Source organism: Lepidothrix coronata, unplaced genomic scaffold, assembly GCF_001604755.1.
Source record: "Lepidothrix coronata isolate B3197 unplaced genomic scaffold, Lepidothrix_coronata-1.0 Scaffold79, whole genome shotgun sequence".
Taxonomy (NCBI): Eukaryota; Metazoa; Chordata; class Aves; order Passeriformes; family Pipridae; genus Lepidothrix; species Lepidothrix coronata.
The window spans coordinates 1,190,047-1,214,496 of NW_016690259.1; the positions used below are offsets into that span (position 1 = coordinate 1,190,047).

The 24,450-nt window shown below is 37.1% G+C and overlaps 1 protein-coding gene and 1 long non-coding RNA gene across 5 annotated transcripts in view; one reads left to right on the forward strand and one right to left on the reverse strand.

Moving 5' to 3' along the window:
- LOC108499870 overlaps positions 1-182 on the reverse strand; it is a 3,355-nt gene extending 3,173 nt beyond the window's left edge. For both annotated transcript variants that reach the window (XR_001875680.1, XR_001875679.1), the window contains exon 1: positions 54-182. This is a non-coding gene — a long non-coding RNA (uncharacterized LOC108499870). The remainder of the gene's footprint in view (positions 1-53) is intronic.
- LRBA (LPS responsive beige-like anchor protein) overlaps positions 1-24,450 on the forward strand; it is a 410,805-nt gene that overhangs the window by 339,142 nt on the left and 47,213 nt on the right. For all 3 annotated transcript variants that reach the window (XM_017820154.1, XM_017820156.1, XM_017820155.1), the window contains exon 47: positions 10,169-10,336. In XM_017820154.1, coding sequence (XP_017675643.1) covers positions 10,169-10,336 — 168 coding nt within the window. The remainder of the gene's footprint in view (positions 1-10,168; positions 10,337-24,450) is intronic.

Sequence of the window (24,450 nt, forward strand, 5' to 3'; positions counted from 1 at the left end):
GTTGTTGGAGGAGGTACCTGCATCTGTGAGATGACAATTGTTGGAGGAGGTACCTGCATCCCTGAGATGACAATTGTTGGAGGAGGTACCTGCATCCCTGAGATGACAGTTGTTGGAGGAGGTACCTGCATCCCTGAGATGACAGTTGTTGGAGGAGGTACCTGCATGCCTGAGGTGATAGAGGTTGGAGGAGGTACCTGTGGCACTGAGGTGACAGAGGGTGCAGGGATATCTGCAGCAGTAAGTGCCCTGTGATGTGCTGGTGGTACTAAAGAACTGTGGAGACCTTCAGCTTTCCTGGGTAAAGTCAGGCCCTTATGGCTCTTAACAGCCTCAGACTTTGAGACAAGGACCCGGCGCTCTTCTTGTGCTTAGCATACTGTGGGTAAGGTAAGCCACTCCACAGGCATGGGATTTTATTAAAAGAAAAAAATCATCTTATTAGTGTTACCCTCATTCAGACTAGGTGGTTTTATTGGAATGTTATCTCATTAAAACCTTGTAATTTGGTTGCTGCTACTTTAAAACGTGGCATAATATTGTGCTTGGGGTTTTTTGTTTTTGCATACTTTTTAAGCTTGTTCTTTTTCCATCCTGGCAAGTAATGGATGGTTGTTGTTTTCCCTCTAAAGAGCAAGAGCTGCCCCTAGGAGTTCAGTCTCTGAATTAAACGTTTATTTGGAAGATGGGAGTTAAATATCATTTTATTACAGTATATTTTTATTTTATTTCAAAATGTTAGGGGGGTTTTAGGACACCTGTGAAGAAAAAATTATATTACTTACAGAAGGGAAAATTCTAGTGTTTTCTAGCATCTTATTTAGCTTAGTACTGGAGAAAACGTAATTGATAAAAATGTTAAAAACCGACCATAATCTTTTTTAGCATATAACCTCTGAATGTTCATAGTATTCATCTCCTATGCCCTTCACACTAACATGGTTCATGGCAGAGTAATATAAAGGTTATGAAAAGTTTGCTCTCAACTGGCTACAGAATGTCTGTTGCACTTGGAGGTGTTTATGCCTTGGTTTCCTGAGCATGCTCAATATACTCAATATATCACTTGCCGTTCTGTGTACAGCTGTCAGTGGAAATTTGAAGCTGTTTAGGTGCAAGAAGGGAATAAAATCTAGAAGAAATTACTCTGTCTACAAGAAAGTATTGTGAACAAAACTACTTCAAACTCAACATGCAATACATGATGAAATTAGAATAAAAAATTAGAGATTTCGCATTCTCTAAGAATGGACATTTAAAGAAGTAATTAATAAATACAATCCATTTTCAGTTTGATTTCTTTCAGGCATTGAACCTGACTCCTGAGAGCTCTTTTCTCTGTTATGAATTCCAGCACTAGCCAACCTACTCCCAGGGAGCATGAGACAGCCCAGTGGATCCACTGGGACAGGGCATGACAGTCAAGAGTGGGGCAGTGTCCTCCTTAATCAGGAGACTGAGGAAGCTTTTGTCCTAGTGTATTTGATAGAAGGTGGGCCACCCTTAGCAGCAGTTTGTCTAGATCCAGACTTCCTGATAGCTTGCTTAGCAAATGTGCCAGAAAAAGAGGCTAAATGAGAACCTGCTGTGTTTGAGCAAGTTTGCAAAGAGCATTTAATTTTCCAAATAGTATATTCCACATATCTGATTTTATTTTTCTTAGATGCTGAATGTCTTTGGTGCACAAATTCTCCCTTTCTCTATAATCTTCAAATTATGATTCTGCTTTGTAATCCTGTGTAAATACCAACTTTAAGAAGTCTTATGACCTTGCCAAACACACCTTGTGTTGTCCTGCTAAGCAGCCACTCAGAATGGCATTATGGAAGGTCAGGGCTGCACTGTTCATAATCATCTCAAGGAAGCAAATCCTGTTCTTATCTATGTGTGTTAGCCCCACGGTGGGTTACACATTTGTCCCACCTGATGATATAGTGCCGTTTCCTATTTTTGTAGCTGTTTGATTTATTCAGATGTGGTACCCTAATTGCCTTTTTAAATCTTGTGTTCTGTTCCCCAAAAGCTTTGGAATAGTTCTATTCTGTGAGTTAACAGACAAGTCGAATTACGAGATTGAAATGACTTGTCTGCCTGACTTGCATCTAAACTGTGTTTTAAATTTTAAATTCCTTGACCTTTTGTCATACCATTTCCTAATCTTAAACAATTTTTTCTAGAACATTTTTTTTCCACACAACTGGCTTCAAAGACAAGTTAGATTAGTCTCTACAACTCTTAAGATGTTTGCTTGTGCTGTTTGCAATGATTTGAAGGCCATGTGTTTGCAACTGTTTCTGTCTCCTCTTACATGCATACTGATACTTGTTGATCATCACAGTTCTTGTGAATTGCGTATACAACTGACACATCAAAGCGAGGTATAAATGCTGCAAGCTGTAGAAACAGAGTGCAAAAATAAAGCAACAGCTGACTTTTAGGGCTTACAGAGCGAATCCTACGAAAGGAAGAAAAGTACAAGCGGTTTAAACGTAAAATACATTAAAAAATCACTAGTTTCTCACAGCTTGAAGTGTATTGTGCTGTCATTAACCAAACAGTATGTTTAGGCTTAAACTTCAAGCATTAAATGGGCTGGTAGTATCCAGCCTAAATGCTTAACATGAGATCTGTTCCAACTGTAGTTTTGTCTGTTCACAGAAACCAGGTTTTGTATTTTAATGATACAAGTTCAGTTCATATTTATGGTGTTTTCTAAAACTTCATGACCTTCACTGCAGTCACTCAAGTTTCACTGTATACTGCATTCAAATTATGCTAGTTGTGTATTCAGGAGGGTAAAACCCCACCACTGATTAAGTGTGCTTTAGTAGTTCCCTGAATTTCAGAATTTGGCCTGTTTGGAGCTTCAGTGTTTAAAAAGCTTGTACAATCTCAAAGGCAAGCAAGAGTTACCTGGTTCAAAATTTTGTAGTGTGTGCTTTGCACCTCTCTCTTAAGAGGAAAGAATCTATAACATAAAAAGGTGAGTCACTGTTTACCATCTTTTTAGAGGTGCTGAGTACTCACATTCAGGAACAACTGTGATCCTCTTGACAAAGCTCAAGGAGATGCCAGGCAGAAGTCCCTTGGCTAGAAGTATGAAAGTTAACTGAAGTGTTTGAAGCAGTTTACCTGCATTAACATTCTGAGAGAAAAGATAACCAGCACAGAGAACTTGCATTGTGAAAGGCACTCATATGTTGTGGGATTTTGGTGTTTGAGGGTTTTTTTTGTTTAAACACCCGTCATTTAAACTAATTTCACTGAGCCAGCTATCAGCTGTGTGGTTAACAGCCTGTGCTTCCATGGGTAATAGGTTCCAGATCCAGGCTGTCAGTCTTCATGCCAACAAGTGCTGGAGGAACTGGGAGAGGAATTGCTGAAATCTGGGGAGAAGGGAACTTCCTGCCTCTTTCTGGTGCTGTGTGTGAGGATTTTCAAAAAGAATTTTCATTCCCTGTCTTGACCTCAGGGATATTGATGACTTTTCTGCAGGAGAGAATCCTCTTAACAATGTAGCAGACATTTTAAATGTGGACAATAAATGCAGGGATGTGGTTGGAGGAAGTGGAAATGGTGGATAACTCAGCAACACCTCCTGGTGTTATAAATACTTGCTTTTAGCCATGTTTGTAGTAATAAATAGTTATGGTTTAACCAGTCATAGTAAGATTTTCTGTTTGTCTTGGGAAAAGGTCAAATGCAAGCCACATATATCAGTATTATCACAGTTATAAATAATGTTAACCATTTGTGGGATTTCACAATTTTAATTAAATATGGCTTTTATATATTATTTTTCATGTAGGAGAATTTAATAAAGACCTCATGATCATTTTTTTATTCCTACCACAGTTCTATATCCTTTCTAGCTCTGGCTGAAACCAAACAATTCGGAAGAAGCCATTCTTGGTATGTCTTTTGGAGCACATGTTTTGGTTCTAACAGCCGTATGCTTGTGTCGTCTTCTCACGTGTAACTTTGAAGATCCTGAAGCCAGGATCTAAGTTGCTCTAGTGAGAAGGCTGTGGAATTGCTCACAAGAGTGAAGATAAAACCTCTGTGTAAATGTTTTCAGTTTTGGCACCTAGGGTAGATGTCTAAGCTTTGAAACTTAAGAATAAAAATGAAGCATTTGATCTGTTTATATAGTGTTCATGTTGCCTTAAAATATTTCTCTCAAATTTGCAGATTATCAAGGATGTACTAAGAAATATTTTTTTAAGGGTGATCACTTTCCTTTATGGAAACAGTAGCTATGAATGCTCCAAGTTTTTGTATTCACCAAAATCTTTTATTCCTGACACCTAATGATAGACATTTTAGTTGAGAATAAAGCCAAATTTTAAAGGAAATGTAGCTTTCATTTTATAAAATACACAGCAGCTGTCTGACTCGCCCATTTAAACTACAAAATAGCTGTTGTAGACTGAATATACAAATCACCAGAAGGTACAAAATTGATCAAGATTTTTAGCTAAACATGCTCCTAATTGATTCTTATTTTGTTAATAATCCAGATATGAGTTAGTAATTAAATTGCAGAGTATTTTTCTTTCTTTACGTTCTGCTTATGCAGAATATACCTTGCCACAGAATTTCATTAAGTTACACTATTACTCAGATTTTCTTTTTTGTCATTACTTGGTAACTTATTGTTAAATATAGAGGAGAAGAAGAAACAGGGGAATGGAAGTTTATCTTCCAGAGTTCTCCTGTGTCTGAGCTTCTCCTTAGACTGTTGATATCCTTTGTTCTGTAAGATCAGTCATCTTCGGTGAAGCATCTGAGTTAAATGTTTTTATGAAGATTATATTTTCCAGAGTTCTTTTTCTATTTTATCCTGGTATCGGTAACCAAGTGAAATAAAGTAAAATGCTACCTTTTGTTACAACTGTAATGAAGAATTGGCAGTGTGTTTCTGGAACACACACAAAAGGAAAAATGAAATAGTTCTTATAAGGTTATCTGTAAAGTAATTGCTCAGTTTCTGAATATTTCATGCTTAAAACAAATTGCAAAATGCAGTACATAAAACTATATGCATTTGCTTGGAACAGTTATTTAGCAAGTTAGAAACCACCAGTCACATAAACACTTTTGATGTCCATTTCATCCTTCTGAAATTTGTATTACCTCATTCAGAACTCGGAGTTTTCTCCTTACTACGTCTGCTGTCCTCTCCCTTCTGATATCTTCAAGGCAGGCCCGAGTTCAGTATCTTTCTAATAACTTTTTATACATCTTTTTTCTCAGATGCCTAGCTGCGTGATCAAACGGTGTTGCTGGTTAAAGTGTGTTTGGTCATTTACTTTTAAATGCTGGAGGTTACTGAGAAACCTCAAAAGATAAAGCCAGCACTTCAAGAGTTAATATGTTATTAGGAGGACAGGAAATCTGGCAACTATTGCAGAAACTAGACCTAATGGTGCACACAAACAATTTGTCAGTCTTGGTAAATGTGAATAGCTTTCCACAAAGTGGCCGCATTTGCTTTGTTTGAACAGCCTAAACTTTTCCTTTTCGGACTTTAAATCTTAGAAGTGAAATGCGATCCACATATTGAATCAAAATAATTTAATTCAAAACATATTTTGATTGGAACAAGGTTGACGTGGAAAGAAACTCTAGAATAATAAAAAAAAAAAAAGTTGAAAGGACTTTCTATCATATATTTAGCAGGAAAATTTGAAACAGTTCTAATTAGGCTGAAAAAAACAGCCTTCTTCATTGTAGCTTACTAAGGTCGTATATCAATGTTAAGGCAGTGTTACCAACTTGTGTCTGAAAGCCTACACATGCAAACATTGTTCCAGTTGTTTGGTTTTGTTGGGGTTTGGGTTTTGTTTGAATGCCTGTGCACACACATAGTCCCAAGCCAGAACATGTGCTTAGTTTAAAGCAGTTACCTGGTCCTGCAATTGTGTGGGTGTTTTGTCATGTTCAAGAAGAGTATTTTTCACCTGAAAATTGTGGTTGTGCTAAAAATGTGTGAAATCCTAATTTGTGCTTTTCTGTTCATACATAAATATTTTTTCAAAAGGAACATAAAAGAGACTCCATTATTTTAAATACTTAATAGGAAATTCTTTAGTTCAGGGAGGAATTGAAATGTTTAGTCCATTAAAGGCAATTTTTTGTACTGGAGATATGTAAATTTTGCTGATGTAGTATATTCCTGGGTTTGTTATTTTGGTTTGTTTTTTTTTTTTTCAATTGAGTGAATAAGAAAGTTTATTCATGTATGAGCAGTTTTGGTTTCTCATCAAATTTTCTACTTTAATTTTAGCTATATAAACCACATGTTGTGTAGGTTGCACTCCTGTCTTTCCAATAAGAGTTGCATGCATGCTTTATGCTTTGCTTCAAAATCATTTAACTTTAGGTCAGCACAGGAATAAGGCAAGCGGGTCATTTATTTCTAAACAGCTTGATTATGAATATATATCTGTGCTGATGAAAAAAATGCGGTTAAGCCTTTCATCTAATTTCAGCATTGGAACATCCCAAACTCAAGCACAGTATATATTCATTTTTAATGGACATAATTTCATATGCTGTATGTCATTGCATGAAATCTAAAGCAGAAATAGGAGTAGAGGACAAAAGCCAATAGTAGTCACTTTAAAGATACAAATCTTGATTCCAAGGGGATAATATTGTTTAGGAAAATATATCAAAATAAATGGTTCGAGAACTGATACTGGAAAAAGGAAAAGTCTTTCCTAACCTGCTAGTTTTCTGGTTTGTCATTCCAGCCATGTTCTGCGAAATCATTTGTATCAGTATTAGACTGATGTTAGTCTTTGGTTGCCAGCAGTAAATTATTCTCCATTCATTCCTTTCAGAAAATAGGACTCAATAAAATTCACATAAAATAGCGAATTTCAGAGTCATTCAGGAAGAGGTAGTTTTGATTGCACATATTTAGTGGCATCAGATTGTGCACTTGAAAAATATTTATGAATAAACTAAAATTTCCTCGTAAGATCAAAGCTTCTATTTGTTGATGTGTCTGAAGTGTTTCTACCTTGGGAATAGAGAAATGGAAGTTACTAATAGGTGTTTGTGTTTGACATCTGTATACTGTACTTTTTAGCATATCTCAAGTGTTTTAGTCTCTGCCTAATAGATCTCATTAAAAAACCAGATATCAGCCCCAAGACAGTTTGTCAAAGTTAATATGAGTCCCCGTGGACAGAATTGACAATTTGTGTGTGGCTTCACGTGACAGTCTTTTCATGGTCTGGTTTGATCCTTTAACAATTGGACATTAGTCACTGATTTGTTTTACAATAACTCAATAGGATTGAACATTACCCTGTTATGCTGGATGCTTTCGAGGGTTTTCCTGTTTTGCACGTTTTCTTTGTAGCAAACAGTAAATGATGTACTTGGTCTGCCGTGGGAGCTCTAACAATTGATGGGTTTGCTTTAAGAGCAGCATGGGAAGGATGTTCCTATCCCACTGCTGTGTGCTGTGTTTAACTTGAGCCTTAATGAGCAATGGCTGTCCTGGATGCTTAAGTAATCCTAAATGCTTAGCCATCCATACCCTTGGTTTAGTTTTGCAAGAAGTAAAGGCTAACAGTGATGTTTAAAAAACCAAAAAAAAAAAAAAAAAAAAAAAAAAAAAAAGCCCACCAATCCCCCCGTTTTTATAACTGAATGGTTATGCAAATTGCAACTTTTTTATTTCTCAGATGGTTTCTTAAGGAGGGCCCATACCTACATAGTAGACACCAGCCTGGCTACAAAGTGCACTACATGGCCTGGTCTGGTCCACTGTGTTGTTTTCCTCGATAGTCTTATTTTTTAATCATTATACAGGCTGTTAATTGTTGTTCCTTCATTGATTATGTCATAGCATAAGCCCTTCCCTCCAACCAAGAGCTTAACTGTGAACCTGAAATGTCAGGCAAGCTTATTTAGCCTTTGAATTTGTGTGCTGTGTTTGGTCTGTCCTTCGGGGTCCTGATGTTGACTGTAGCCATTTTTCATTTAGCCCTTTTATTTGTGATTTGGCAACTAAGAAAGTAGATTTTAAATGGACTAATAAGGAAAAAAAAAATATACTTTGCATCTGTACAAATTACAAGTGTAAAATAATTTCAAACTTGAAAAAGAGAAGTAAATTCAGGATGGTCCCAACCATTCCATGAGAAGGCAAAGAGTGTGTTTTAGTTTTGCTTTTTTAAGGAAAAAAAAAAATCTCATTTATACGTATGTTAATCTAAGGAGATTGCAGTGATATTCCTTTAGTTATTCATGCCCAAATGCTTTGTAAGGATAATATGACTCACTAAAAGTCTGGCTTTTGTAGAAAAGGAAAATATGAACAACTTATGCACACTAAATATATATAAATATAATATATATATATATATATATAAAAATCTTAAGTTCATAACACTATTTTTCTTGGCATTTCATAGTTATAATGATAACAGTAAGTATGTTCCAGGGTTAATTTTTTTTTAGCAGGATAGCATGAAAATTAATTCTGATCATTGTCATTTGCTGAGCCCTGTAGAATTTTATGGCTGCACATTGTAGTATTATGGACACTCATGAGACTCCTGACTGGTTTTATCTTATTAAACAATTTTGAAATCATTAATTTTTAATTGACCTGCTTGTGGTTTTTTATCGTTTTAATTGTGTGTCTGTGTCTAAACATTGGGTGGGGATTTTTAAATTAAAAAGAAAAAAAAAAAGAAAAAAAAAAGAAAGAGTCCTGTCTAAGCATATATGTTGTAAGGTTTTGTTATATGAACATCCAAGGAGATACTAAACTGTGCGGTAATTCATTTTAAAGGATGCTTTCAGCAATTCAGTATCCTAATAAAAGTAATAATAAAAAAAGAATGATATGATGTCTAAGATATGTACAGGTCTTTTCTTGATTGAAAGTTCTAATTAAGTGAATCGAGGAAAATTAACTGAAATTAGCTGTCAGAAAGTCACATTTAAATGAGTGATGATCTGGTGTGGCAGTAAACATTTAAATGATATAAATTGCCATTTAAGTGTATGGTTTAATGTTTGTCATGCATTAATATGACATGAGACTGCAGTGACAATCAAGCAGCTTGCTCTAATTTGAACATATTTAGGGCTTTTGTGTGAAGTGCACCACACAAATTAAGACAATTGCTGGTTTTATGTGTCAATTTAAATCTTGTTTTCAGGCATCGGTTAATGAAACAAACCCATCATTTCTGTGTGCAAATTGCAGAGTGATTTCCCTGGTTTTCAGATTAATTTCAACTTCCTCTGCTCAAAATTAGGAATTTCCTTTGCAAGGAAAATGCCATTCATTTTGTTAGATGAAGAGAATATCAGTTTGTTATGTTGTTTTGTTTGCTAATTCAAATAAGAAGTACTTTGAACCCTCTGTATAAAATAGAAAAAGCAAATCCCGCTAGTGATTTAATCTAGATGAATTAACTCTTTAGATGCCAATGGGTTTTAGGTTACCTTTTAAAACAATTGTGCTGTATCTAATACCAATATGGAGAGATGCTTTATTTTTTGGATGCTTTTGTCTTTGGGATTGGGTTGTGACTGGATAACATCTTCAGAAAAGCAGCTTAATTGTTCAGCATAGTGCTTCTGTATAGGTTTCTGTATAAGTTTGTATAAGAGATGTATACAAGAAATGCATAGAAGTGATAGCAGTTTGGTAGTCCATCATGTTAAATAATTTGTACCCTAACATCCCTAGTTAGTTCCATTTCCCCAAATTTATCAGTCTTCCCTCTGGCTGTCAGAATCAGATAATTGTGCTGTTATTGTTCACCATGCAGATCACACAGAAAAGCACAGTTTCATCTTGAAAGTTCATAAAAACATAGCCAGGCTGTCTACAAAGGCACAAATGCTTTCCACTTACTGCTTTTTTGTCTTATTCTCACTATTACAGTTTTAAAAGCAGGGTTTCCTGGTTAGTGGGAAGTAGGGCATGAGACTCAGGCATCTCTTACAGGGCCCACCTTTTGTTTGGATAGAATGTCTAAAATACTCTTTGCAATTCTGTATTGTTACAGAACAATACTTGTTAAGGTAATTTTGTATGCTATTAAAAAAAAATGCTTCTGTGATTACCAAATGATGACTATCAGGGAAACTCACGTTTATGTGTTTTGTGTGTGTGTTTTTGTTGCAGGCATTAGAAAGTGAGTTTGTTTCCTGCCAGCTTCACCAGTGGATTGATCTGATTTTTGGCTACAAACAGCAAGGGCCAGAGGCTGTTAGGTCACTGAATGTATTCTACTATTTGACTTATGAAGGAGCTGTTAATTTAAGTTCAATAACGGATTCCGTACTGAGAGAGGTAAGTTTGTACTTTAAATACAGAAAAGGAAAAAATCTTCATTAAACACTGCAGTGTTGAAAATGCAAAGATTCCACGTTGTTCAAGGCTTCTGGTGAATGTTCCATTTCTCTGCATTCTCTTGTGGTTTGGCTACAGGCCAGTCAAATGCAAGGTGCCTGAACCAGTTGTCACAGCATGCAGAATTAACAGAACAAGCATGCAAGTTGCTCTTAAACTTTGTGCACCTGGATTCAACCCAGACTGGATACCAATATAAAAATAAATGTTCGAGGATTGCTTCAGTTGCTGAAATCAGTCATTGTGTTCCCTAATAACTGGATCTTAGTGGCAAAAGGCAGTGAGCAACCTTGACTTGGCTTGCACTTCTGGATTTACTTCTGCACTTTTAACAATTCTCTTTAAGCGCAGTCTTGTATATGTAGTACACATAAAACACTATAGTTTTGCAGCTCCTAATATTTTAATTTGATTTACTATCAAACTAAAATACCTTGTCCTGTATTTTTCATATGCAGAAGTAGATATTTAAACACTGGAAAGACCAGTAGTTTTACTCAGACTCAGCATCATTCAGAAAATCTGTTTGCTGAAGTATCTCATAGGATATTGTGGGCTTAAAGAGTCCTTCCTCCTCCATCTAGACAGCTGTTAAAAAAAAGAACAGAGTGGAGTGGGCGATTCAAACAGATTTTTATCGGTTTTATGTCCTCTGTTCAGACAATACATTGGTATCAATTATAACTGCAAGTGTATTAATTATAGAATAAATGTAAGTGCTACTTTATTATAAAATATTCTCAGTCCCTGAGAACAAAGTAATGTGAATGCTATCAACTATTTTATTTAAATGGGTGATTAGATGTTCAACAGAGAATATATGCATGAACTGAATGAGAATAAGAATGAATCCATTTCTGCTTACAAATATTAGGTTTGAAGTTCACAGTAGAATTCTAGGTTAATCCTACCTGAAGTTTTTGTTTATCTACTGCTTATTTAAAGAAAGTCTGAGAATAAGCGATTACTGTTTTAAATAATACTATTTTCTCTGTACATACTGGCCATCTGACTGTGTGGGGCACCTTGCCAGCCTCTTAGAGAAAGTCGTCTCATAGCAACAGTGTGGGTTGTAGCTGGTTTGTGTGTGCAGTGAGAAGGTTTGGGGGTTTTGCATGGCATGTGGGGTACACAGGGACTGGCTTAAGTACCAGCGCAGTGTCAACATTATGTGGGTTGCCATCAGTCTGCAGACAGCATTTTGGTCTGCTTAAAGCCAAAATACTTACGTTGCACGTAAATACATTTAATTGAGCTAAGAAAGGGGATACTGGGACACTTGGCTTATAAGGAAAAATGTCATCATCAGGGTTTGAAAAAGTTATTGACCTAGTACTAGAGTAATAGATGTTCACCCTGTCATGTTTTCATTTCACTGATAATGTTTGTCCACTTTTCACTGACAAGGAATTATTCTTACCTTGTAAGAGTATTAGACTCTTGACGTACTTGGTTTAAGTGTGAGCTGAAATATAGACTGGGTAATGTATGTAGTTCTTGATTTTGTTATTAAATGAACCATCATTGAACTATTGCTTCTGGAACCCATAATTGAAGTAACACTAATCAAAATAGCAGTCCATGCACACAATTTTTTTAAGCTTTTAATTTTTCTAGAACAGTTCTATTATTAGACGAACTGGGATCTATTCTATTTGTGTTGTAGTCTGACAAAAAAGTAACTTGAGACCAGGGAAGTTACAAATCTGTCTGAATGTGTGGGTCATCTCAGAGAAGCATTCACTTTGTTACCAGATATTTTGGATTTGTCATGTTTTTACTGTACTTTACAACAATGTTTCTTTCTTTTGAGTTGTTCTGTGCTGCCTGAGCTGAGTGGCGTATAAAAATGAAAACAGAAGGGGGGAATGTTGTTGAGTTCATAATAATGGAGTAGCTTAGTGGCAGCAGAATTTTGAAACACTACTGATGGTGTCAAAAATACATAGTGATGAATGCAGGCAGCAAAGTGAATGATGTCTTATAGCACTTTTGTTCTGAGTTGCTTGAAGATTGGTCCAATGGAATACTTTTATTTAGCATTTTTGAGCAGGTCATTAAAACAGTTGAAGGATTCCTGTTAGGTATCCCTTGCTGTTTGCATGTATTTTTTAAGGTGTATTTCTTATTATGTAAGTGTGTATATGCAGCTTGAGATTTGAGTATGATCAGCTCTGATGGGATATTGACAGTGCAGAGATTTAATGGCTATCATCACCAATGGTGACTTATTCTGCTTTTACTTATGGGTAGAGATGAAAGTAATGAAAAATCTGTTTGTGTGTATATCTATGTGCATAATCATTCTATATCTACGTGCTAAATGAATTTATCATGCACCTTTGACAGCATCACCTTCTTCCTGCTTGCTAATCCATCTCCCTGAGGACCCGTGCTAACGTTCTGTACTGCCAAGCAGCTTCAATCAGCATTTATTTTTCTCCTTCAGGCAGCTTGCCAGAAAATATTTTGTCTTTTCTCCACCAGATTCCTGGTTAGAGGCCAAATGAATTTCTGATCTGGGAAATTAGCAGTATTTTTAGGCAGGCACGACACCTCAGATTTAGTACCTGTTTATTAGTCAAGTATTAAACTGGAAATTTTACTCTGGATTCCTTCGTTTCAAAAAGGATGTTTTTGGCTTTTTGCTCTCAATAAGATTCGAGGTTTGGGTCTTTAAATCTCAGGAGTTGTAGCAGAAAATGTATTTTTATTTGCAAACCTAAGCCAAGGAGAAGCCTCTGTATGCTCTGAGGGCTGCAAGTTCTTGATGCTTTTAGGTATCGTGTGGAAATAATAGCACGTGCTTAAACCACGGCTATTTCCCCACATAGTCAATGCTAAGCCTGGGCCACATCAGTAATGAGAAGGCTATGATGCATGTGTTTCTGAAGTATCTTGCAGATATTTGTATGGATACTGGTGACCTGACTTATCAGAGAGGCCACACACAGAACAATAGTGGAAGGAACTGAGGACTGGAGGAGTGTAGGTTAATGCAGAATTTCCTTAGGTCTCCTAAATGGCTCCAACTGGCACCTTTATTTTTATAGGCAGTCAGGTTATATATATTACAAGAAGGAAGTACTCGTCTAGGAAGGAAAACTACTTGATTAAAACCATATTCCACCTTTCTTTTTTTTTTTTTTAAACTGAAAATGTAGAACTTTTACCTCCTCTTATACTTCTGTGAACAATTTTTTCCTGCCGTTCTTTCTGCCTATGGGAATAAAGGAAGTAAAGTATTTTGAAAGGATCTGACTGCCATAATAGAAAATCTTAAACTAAAATGCAAACCGTGGGACACATGCTACCTTTTGGCAGATAAACCCTGGGGAGTGCAAAGCTTGCATAATTCAAAGGCAAATCTTGGGGGGGGGAGTAGATCAAGAGAGAAGGGTTTGAGTCGCAGCCAGTGGGGGAAGGGAGCTGCAGCCAGGAGAAGCAAGGCAAGAGATTCAGTGTCTCTGCTGGCACTACTCATCCCTGCAGAGACCATTCCTTCATCCTCCTCTTTTTCCCTCGAACCATTTTAGTAGCATTGTCATTGACTCTGATCCTTGTACTTGAGTGTCTTACTGAAGGAGGTTACAGCTGCAGAGGGAAGCTGCTGTTCAGTTGACAAGCAGTAACCATCTTTCCAGTGGAAAATACTGTATTTGCCAGCAGAGGTGTTCTGTATCTCTGCCTTCTGTTGACTTGCTCTTGAGCACCATATTTTGATCTGTGGAACTCCCAACGCAAGATGTGCCATGGAAGGGCTCTTTTTGGATGCCTATAGAAGAGGCAAGGAGGAGTCATGTAGCACAGATAAATGTCATCCTGCTGTTCTGGAGAGAATTCACAGCACCTTCTTATCACAAATTCTGCTCTCTTTTTGCCATAGCTATCCAAGAATGGAGAAAAAAAAAAAAAGCAGAATTACATGTAAGTCATTTGGACAAGCAACTGATTAAGAGCTGAAGCACAATCTGTAGAAAATAGTTTGCATCTTGGACTGATTTGTGGGTATTTCATCAGAGTCTCGATCAGAAGAATAGAAATTTCTCTTGTCTCTGGCTTAGATTCACAAAGGATGTTTGTGAATCTGGGCTGCACTCAGATTCACTGTTACTAATTAGAAGTCCATTTTTCCACTGATACTCCTGTGTAGTTAGTGTAAACACTGGATAAGAGCAAAGAAAAGAGATGAAGTTAATACTGGGAAGACAAAATATTACCTGGAGAATGCATCGTTGGTTTATCCAGGGACCCCTGCACCTCAGGAAGCATTCTGAATTTTCTACCATGCTTATCAAAAAGCACCTAACCATATTTAAAAAAAAAAAATTAAAATAGCATCTGATATGACTTTGAAGTCAGCAATTACGGGAGACTAATGATTTTTAAATTAGCAATAATAGCTCAGAAAACACAAGTATAAGTCCCATGCAATTAATAACCCCCATCAGGCGATTTGCTTTTAGCCTTAAATGGTTCTGTTGTTTTATACTTCTTCCTTTGAAGAGAAGGTGCCTTTTTGTTCCACGAAGGTAGTCTGTTTAACATTAGGAAGCACAGCTTTCTCCATTCTCTCGGCACCTTTCTTTCTCTTGATGATATTTTATTTCCATATGAACTGAGGAGTTTCAAAAATTGTGAAGAATCAGCGTGGACGTAGCATTTGGTATGTTATTTGAATGTGCCACTTCTGATTATATACAGAGAGGAAATAATTCTTTTATTTTCAACTTAAAGGCATATGGGATAAATTATTTTATGGATAATAGCTTTTAAATGTTGCTCAAGATTAATATCTTTGGGTAAGTTTTGTGCATCTTGGACCTATCTCTTATTAGTCTTATTTTATTTTTAAATATTTACAGTTTGAGAGACTTCTGTGCTTTCCAAAAGAAGTTACAAGGATGTTTAGTTTACATGACCCCAGTTTCATGACAGCAGTAGCAGATCTGATATCTTATCCCAGAGAAAGCATTTTGGCCTCTCTTTTAGCTGTGTTCATGGTGGGAGTTAATAGCATATTTCAGCTCTAACTCAGCTGGAAAACCCTGACAACAGTGAATCTTTCACAGTGTATAAACACAATTTGTATTTATAGCATAGTTAACATTTACTAAATAGTTGGGAAAATGATCAATCTGGTTTTAGCAAGATGGGCAACAGTCTTTGTGGCTGTGGTGAGTTTTAAAATGTAGAATAAAATGGTTATAAAATACTGTCACAGAGCAGTAAATTTAGATGTGCTGAATTCAGTAAGTAACGAATTCATGCAGGCAAAATTCAGAGTATTGTAGAAACAACCTTTGAATCATCTCTGGCCAGAAGTGTGTTGCACAGATGCACCCTTGATGTTGTACAGCACAGGAACAGTGTGAAAAAAAACAAATAAATGTTTAACGTTGGTCTTGTTTTAATTGCAAATCTATTCTAAAATACAATTTATACATAACCAGAATTAAGAAAGCTGTTTTTAAAGGAAGCATAATTCATGGCTAAGGAGAGGTGGACTTGGCAATGCAACCAAACTCATGCTTGGTCCTGGTCTTTTCCAGGGAAGGCACCCAGAGCAAGAGTGCGTAACACAGGCAGGGCCTCCCATGTGGGCAGGTAGCACTGCTCATGGAAATCAGCTTGTCTGGGCATCAGGACTCTCCCATGAAAGGAAGTACTTACTTCTAGTGAAAAGGGCATTAAAATAACAGGAGCACCATTCCTGCCACCACTCAGTGTCATTTACCTATTAGTCCTCACACCTCGGCTCTGGCTGGGACCTGCTTGTGGTGTTGGAGTGAACAGGCAAAATGAGCATAAGCAAGTGTTTACTGTGATATCTGGGAGGTGTGGTGCTTCTTTGATTCCATTCAGCCCAGAGTCTGACATGACAAATGGGCATTTATTGCCCTTTGTCTCAACTTAAATATTTACTACAGTGCTTAGGAACAGACATGGAAAGTACTGGCTAGGTTCTGATCCAGAAAAATATGTTATTCTCTTTTATCCTTCATTATAGAATAGATTCTAATTTTACCTGCTGCTTCTGCTTCTCTATCCAGCAGGTAAAGGATAGTTTAGAGTTAATTAAAATAGGACTGAGATGCTTTGGCTGGACGTATTAAAGCTTTTTGAAAGCAGGTAACTAATGTGAATTAGTTCTTCAGCACAGGGTGCTTTTTTCCTCAGCCTCTGATTGAAATTCAAAGATAGAAATTTTCAGCGCAGTCAGTTCCCTCACCTCTTCTTGCTTGACCTGTCTTGTGGATCTATCAGAGCCAGAGAGGTCTTGAGACCCCCTGGGCTCGTTACATTTTCATTTGTGCCTGGCTGGTCAGTCTTAGATAACTGACATATTTGTTGGCCAGCATTAAATAAGAGAGAGTAATCACAAGGTAAACAAGGTATGGATAAAAGCCATGTTCATAATCCTTCAAAAAATAACTTTTTAAATAGAAATTATTTCTATTTTTAAACTTCTTTTCCTCTTCCATATGTGGAAAGGATGAGGTATACTTCTGTCTGATAGCTACAGTTATCATATACTAAGTCATTTAGCTTGAATGAAACATGGAAGTGAATAGGCTACAAAAATTTCTTTGTGTCATCAGCATGCTTTGATTATTTGCAGGTTCTTTATGCTGTCCAAACAATTGACTTTCACAGTAATTGGGAAACTAAAAAATTTTGTTTGCAATGTTTTCATTCTATTTGCTTGTTGCAGCCTAGGGTATCTAGCTCGTCAGTGTTCCCACTGTGTCTGTAGATGTGTGTGGTATTTACTTACCACACTTTATTATTTTAGTTATTAGTTATGTTTGATCAATGGCTGCTGCTTGAGTGAGAAAGCTTGTGGTCGACGAAGGTGCTTTTCCTCAAGCAGTGTCTAAAAATCAAGTCTCAGTTAAATGTTACATACTATTAAATAATAACAAAAAGTTCATTCATTGCAGTAGAAGGCTCTGAGAGAGTATTTTCCCCGTAGTTTGGAAACAGCAAGCTTGGTCTTGCATGTAGTGGTTATGAGAGTTTAAATAAATGTATTGCATAGCTTAGCAAAATTAATTATTTGTTTCTTTTTCACAATTGTTACACATTCTGAAAGATGATCACATAAGAGTTTAAAGACCATTAATTTTTGGATTTTTACATCAGTGTATTAACCTCCTTCAGATTGAAATGTTTTATTTTAATTAAACTTTTTTATTTAATAAATAGAGATGGCATCAAAGTTTAAGAAATTCTGTGGAATGCTAACAGATTGGATTGGATTGGATTGCTTTTTTCCAGAGAAGAAAGTTTTATATCAGAATATTTGGGATCAGCTAAGTAGCAAGTAGACTGTGAGAAGGTAGCAAGTTTTAGAGACTATATTTAGCTATTTAGAAGAGTAAATGAATAATACTAGAAATTGATGAAGTTTGAGGGTATTGCACGTGGCAATACCACTGTTTTCTCTGTGATAATTATTGAATTTAAATGAAGCAGTGAGTTGCTTTCTTGAAATCTTCATCTGCCACGGCAAAAAGAGATTGAAACAATTTGAAGATTGAAACAATAACAGAAATGGTTATATTTTAAAAAACCAGTCCCAGAGCTGCTTAGGATTTTGCTTGTACTGAATAGAGTTTTACTTGCAGGTCTTTAAATTCATCTCAACTCTCTTTTTAAACTCTTTTCCCTTTTTATTTTGTCAGTCTCTTTGAAGTACTACCAGACCTGTTTTTGTAGTTCTAGTGGTTTTTATCTGCTTCTTTCCAGTAGCCAAAGATTTAGGTGTTTTGAATGAGCACATCAGTGCTCCAGACAGAGATACTGTTTGAAATTATCCATGAACCCAGTGCCTCTGAACATTATTGAGTGACATTTGTTTCTGTTGGTTGTGTCTGCTCTGACTAACTGGTTTCTTTCAGATTGGCAGCTGGGATTACGCCGCAGTAGACGGACAGCTGCGTGAGCTGGAGATTGCAGCCAGGCCGTGCTGTGCCTCTGTTTAATATGCCTGGAATGTATATATTCAGATTGGAACAACTTGCACGGCCCCGAGGGGATTCTATTTGTACTCTCACAAACTGTGATTACTTCCTGTTTTACTTTGATTGCCATGTAATTGTCATACTGATTTGTCTGGACAAAAAGACTTCATTTTTCTTTATTCTCGCAGAAAATTTCTTAGTTTAGTTTACGAGCTGGGTTAGGGGTTTTGTTTTTAAAGATGTGGTGGAAGGCATCCTATGCTGTGCTCCTTTCTACACTTTTCTGATGCAAATGGAATGATGTATTATTCATATATTGAATCTCAAATAGCTTTGAGAAAAAAGGTAATCCTGCATAGGGTAACCCCTCCCCCTCCAGGTATCTGCAGTAGTTTGGATTTTATAAATAACAACTGGTTAGACTTCGTAATCAATCTCCAGACAACTCTGGTATTTTGAGCAGGCATAAGGAAGTGAAACTGGAGAGTGGGAAGAAGAAAAGAAAAATATTATACAGCAGATGTGTTTCCTGCAAGGAAGCTAAAAAGAACGGAGAAAAACCTCTATGCTTAGTTTAAATTTGATGGCTTTAATTTCTACGTGTATCTGTTGTTTTCTTGTGTAATGAGGCACGCTCAGTTTTGTTACATACATCCCTCATGCACCACAGCAGGCAAAGGTTGTGCACTTTTTGCTTCATAGCAACTCTCTCATGTACTCTAATAATGCCCCCCTCTGTGGGCTGTTGACAGTATTTCTGCCCACGCTTCAGCTCTGAAGCCATAAACCTGTGGTGCTTGGGTTGAAGTAGAACCTGCATTAGTGGGCAGTAACAGGCACCTTCTACACCCTGCTTGGTTAACAGAGGGTATATCACAAACATTTTGCAGTTGGATTTAATGGTACCTAGAGAACAGTATATAACTCTTGATCTTGCAACATCTTTTCTTTAGCCTTTTTTCTGTCCTTGCTCCATTCCCTTCTCTGCCATTTGTAAGAATTCAAAGCTAATAAAGACAGTTTTCTTAAATCAGTATGTTAAGTGAGTAGTGCAATGAGAAAACACAAATTTGAAGTGGTTCAATTCAAAAGGTTTGATTTGTGAAGTCAAAACAAGAGAAACAATTTTCTGGTTTGGCATGCAGAAAGTAGACTGCTCATTTTATTTTCAAAACAGCGAATGGGAGTGTGTGAATTTATGATACAAACATTTGAGCGCTGTATTTTTTCCTTGGGTCAAGTGTAGTGCAATGTCCCCGGGGCAGGTGTACAGTCAGCCAGCATATACATTGCCTGTGTCAGAAAAGCATTTTGCCCATTTTTCACATTCTTGATCTAATGGGGACTGTTAGGAAACGAGGGAGATGGTGCTACAAAGAGCTTCTCTTTATAGTCTTCTGCGTCTTTTCAGCAGTTTTTTCTAGTTGTTATGAACCGTGCTTGTTCTCTGGCCAGTGTTACCCGTGTTTCCGCAGTCTGTGAGGGATTTAACTAAGAATCTTCCTGTAGGAGCATAAGTGGCTCTCTGGTCAGAGGAGGTTTTCTGATCACTTGTTAGCAGAGCTTGATTTTAATCACTGTCCCGTGGGGAAAGGAGCTCGTCGGTTGGCCTCTAAGCCATTCAGCTTCACTGTCTGAGGGGAAACCTGTCAAATAGTCTGTGTTCTCTGATGCTGTGAAGCAACATCTGGGTGGAAGGAAAGGGAAAGCAAGTAATCATTATTGCATATCGCTCAAGCCAATAGAACTCACTAAGGAACATGTGTGTAAACCTTTTTGAATATTGAAAAGTGAGGTAGGAGCGGCAGAGAGCCAAAGTAATTATTTTTGCAAGGGCTGTTATTTTCTGGACATAAATACTGGGTAGAAGGATGGAGGATGAACCCAAAACGTTTTCTGTCCGTGACACGTGTGCTGAAATAATATGTATTACAATGCATGATGTTATTTCACCTGGGTTTTCAAATGTTTGGCAATTAAGTCTTAGAGATTTGAGAAGTAACTGGGAATACTTAGGTGTAGATCTGCAAGGGCACTGAAAGCAGCCTCTTTGTAGGGAGTAGTAAGGTTGTAGCTTGTCATGCCCTCAGACCCAGGCGTGCATTTTAACATGTGTGTGCTGTGCCCTTGGACTCTTCAGGCAGTTCGATGTTTTGTGTCTGAGGAGGCATGATGAAAGCAACTCTGAGCTAGTCCCTTTAAAGGTCTTTAAATCTGGAGTTAAATGGTGTATGTCTTGCCTTTTAACTATTATGGGCCTTCATTTCAGTATTTGAATTCAAAACTGGAGACCGTTTCATTCTTTCTCTGTGACACTCACTGCAGTTCCCCCTCCACCCGCCCTCCCTCATATTTAATTTTATAGTTCTTTCAGACATAAACATGAAAAAAAAGCAATTTTGACTTAGTTTCTGAGTGTTGCTGCAAAGAAAAGTAACAAACATCTGTTTTTACCTTAACTGCATCCATATGTTCAACCTCCCCATCACCCTCCTTCCCAAAAAATTTACAGCCGTATTTGGTGGGTACTGCATACTGTTGAATTAACTTTCTTCACAGTTAGATTAGAGGGTAAGTTCAGAGACTGAAAATATCCGTACTAAACAGTGGCCAGAAGCTACATTATAACTAAGCCAAGTTTTCAAGTTTTTTACTCTTCCTCTCTTAATTTATTTCCATATTCCCCTTCTCCCCTTCCTACCCCCCAAGAAAAGAGCAGATGAACTAGGAGACTTTTTAAGGAACAGGTTATTGTGGTAACCAGATAAATGTTAACTTGTGAAATTTGCTTATAGCTTTCATGGTTCTAAATTAATTAACATTCAAAACACTGTGTTATGTAAGTATGTGGTTTGAGATGCATACTGTGTGGATTATTGTAAAGGGTTGCTTACCTTGTTTCATTTTATTACTTCTTGTTGTAGCATCTGGAACAATTCTGGCCTTACCAAAGTTTTGTTTTTGTAGAGGATTAATAGGAAGAAGGCAGTTTTACTGAGATATTTGAGAAGCAATGAAACAAAATGTTGAACGATACTATCTTTTAGTTTGTGGTGTGCAGCATGCTTTCAGCAATAAGAGTTTGTAGAGCTAAAGGTATCTTTCAAACAAAGGTAGTGCTTTTAATAGATGTGAAACTAGTGAAATTTCCCAAATATTTCTACCTACAGTCATCTAAATGGTTGTATGCTCCAGAGGGATTCAGCAGGGTGAGATCACAGGCCCTTCCTTTGCTGCTAGAAGCAACTGTCTGTCTCTTAGTAATACTGAAAACTCAGTTAGAAGCTGAGCTATAATTCATTAGAAAGCAAGTGGATGACTTTTTGACTGTTGGTCATTTTACTGTATATTCTCAGGTAAGTAGTAGGTTGCTTTCTTCAAAGGAGATATTAATTATAACTCTGAGGAAAAGATTCCTTGCTCCTGCCTGATTTTCTTTGACAGGTTGAACAAAAGTCTGATTGACATCTGGTGGTTCTTTCTAATATTATGTAAATTGAGAGAGCGGGGATTGATTGTAGCTGCACCGTCACATTTCTGCTGACAGAGGAAGGTCATCTTTCCGTATGTGATCCTTCTGACTGAGACATCAGAACCTCGAGTCGACATCTGGGTTGACTTCAAATACAATCTAGGAAAAGAAGGGAATCATTTGGGGTTGCTAATACACTCTCTTAGTCATTATTACGAAATGTGGAAGTTAAATAAAGAAACCTTTACATTTTTTTCTTGGTAATTAGAAGGAATGCAGGAGATTTTTTTTCTGAAGTCTAGCCACTATGTCTAGACATATTTGTCCAAGTGGTGTTGCCTTTACTCAAGAGTTGTTCAGATTTCTTTTGGATCTCTTGAAGACACTAGTAAAGACGACGTACAGATGCCAGTATCTTTGCTTTTATACTCTATGTGCAGTTTGGATGTTTTATGAAACCTTGTTACCTGTAGTATGACATGATGTGATTGTGGATTTTCCCCGGTTCTCTTGGCTAAAAGGGAAAGATAGTGTCAGGGGACTACTGCAGTCCTGGAACTGTAGACGCTTGTATTTTTTTGGAAGGACCAGATGGAACCTAATGAGTCTAAAAGACTTGTTTGTGCCGGAACTGTATATCACAAACTCAAGCTAGATCATGAACAGGGATGTAGAAACTGACTGTTAAGACTGAAAACAGAGAATTTGTGATCCTCTGGGACAGGTTTTGGCAAAGTCATTGTCCCATTGGCCAGAATTTTCACCAAGTCTGACAGAACGCTGTGAAAACAGGCAGTGACTATCGACTGGTGGGTTGAGTAGCATATTTTATACTTCTTTGTAATATCCCAGAGAGATTCTCTTCTGCACTGAGAATGGGTGGGAGACAAATAGCTGTTCTCCTGCTGCTGTTGGGTGGTCTAGGAGCGTGATTGTGATGAGCATCGTGTGTGAGAGTAAGGAGTGGAATCATAACTGTGTCTCTTCCAGTTTTTACATTGCTGGAAGGTAGTGAGTTCCTCTGAGATCTGGACTGTGGAAAACAGCATTCTGACTGTTGATCTTCCATTGGTTTAAAGGAATTATAACATCTGATTTTTCGTTTTACATCAATTTTGGCTCTTGTTATGATGAATGTATTGGAAATTTGAAATACTCGGCATCAATTTGTGATATCTTGTGTTTCATTTTCCCTTACTTAGTACTGGCATTATGTAAGAGTCTCTAATTTCAAGTGGTAGCGTTGGGAATTAAAGGACATACCAGATTCCATGATTAAGAAAAAAATTCTGATTCCCTTTAAATGCTGAACGTGGGCATTTGGGAATGAAAGTTTCTGTATTGATCATAAGTCAATATACAAGGAAGTTAACAAATCTGAAGCTTATTATTTCCTCACTTTCTTCTATTTTCATCTCTAAAAGAAATGCATGGGAGTTGTGCTTCAAGAACATTTTATTAATTTTGAATAACTTATTAGTTATATATTTAATCGGAAATAAATAGTAGATCCTATGGACTGTAGATTTGCCCTAAATATTTTGACAAGCATAGAATAACTGACATCAAGGACAGTCTGGTTTCTGATCCCCCTGTATTCTTCTGGTGCTACCCTCAATGCAATGCAGAATTCCCATTTGCAAATAAAAATATGCCTCTTAATCTGCAAGTAAATGTAGGCATATCTTTTTAAAATCTGGATGTTTTGAAGCTAACGGCTTTTATGGAAGGGGTAGAGCTGCTGACCATTATGCTGTTGCTTTATTAATGCCTCATGTCTTAAGAGACCTCAAAGCCTTTGTAATTCCCTTGATATCTCGAGTCACAAAACCCCAGATTTGAATTTTAATGTAGCATGTCTCATCAGCAGGAAGGAGTCTTGTATGGTCTTAGTGAGCTTTAGTGTTTTATGAACTGATATTGCTGTTCCTCAAAACGTACTCATGGAATCACAGTGTGTGTATGGCAGATTTCAGCCAGCTTTTTGATAAACTTACTTATTCATCAGTTCTTTGAAGATTATGGCGCTTCCCAGAGTGGGCAGGAGTGTTAGAATCTGTTCTAGAGTGATTTCAACTCCTGCTCTGGTGAGTTCAGAAGTTTCAAAAGCCCTGCCAAATGTATTAAGATCAAGTGTTTTGGATGGCATGTTTCCTATCAGAGGATGATTATTTTAAGGCCTCAGGTGCATTCTACTTTTGGCTTTGTTATATCTGTAACAGGAGAACACCGTGTGTCCTAGTAATGGTCTTTATTATTATCTAAAAATAGTTGTTTGCAACAATAAGATCAGCATAAGTGTTATCCCATTGTCTCAGAAATTTTAATGAGTGGCTAAAGTAGAACAGGAAATAAAAGTGTTGGTATGATGGTATTCATATAGCTATAAAAGTAGCTAGTGGTTTGGTGGTTTAGCATTCAAGCATCCCATTTAAAACACTTCTTTGAAGAGCCTGATTTTCAGGACTTCTTTTGAAAAGAGAACCTAGTAATGCCTCACCTTAGGTACTCAACATCACTGGATGCTTTTGGGAATGTAGAGCTCAGTGCTCCGTGCAACAGAGAAACTGAAGTCTGGGCCCATGTTCAGTCTGTTATCCCACAGCAAATGCAAG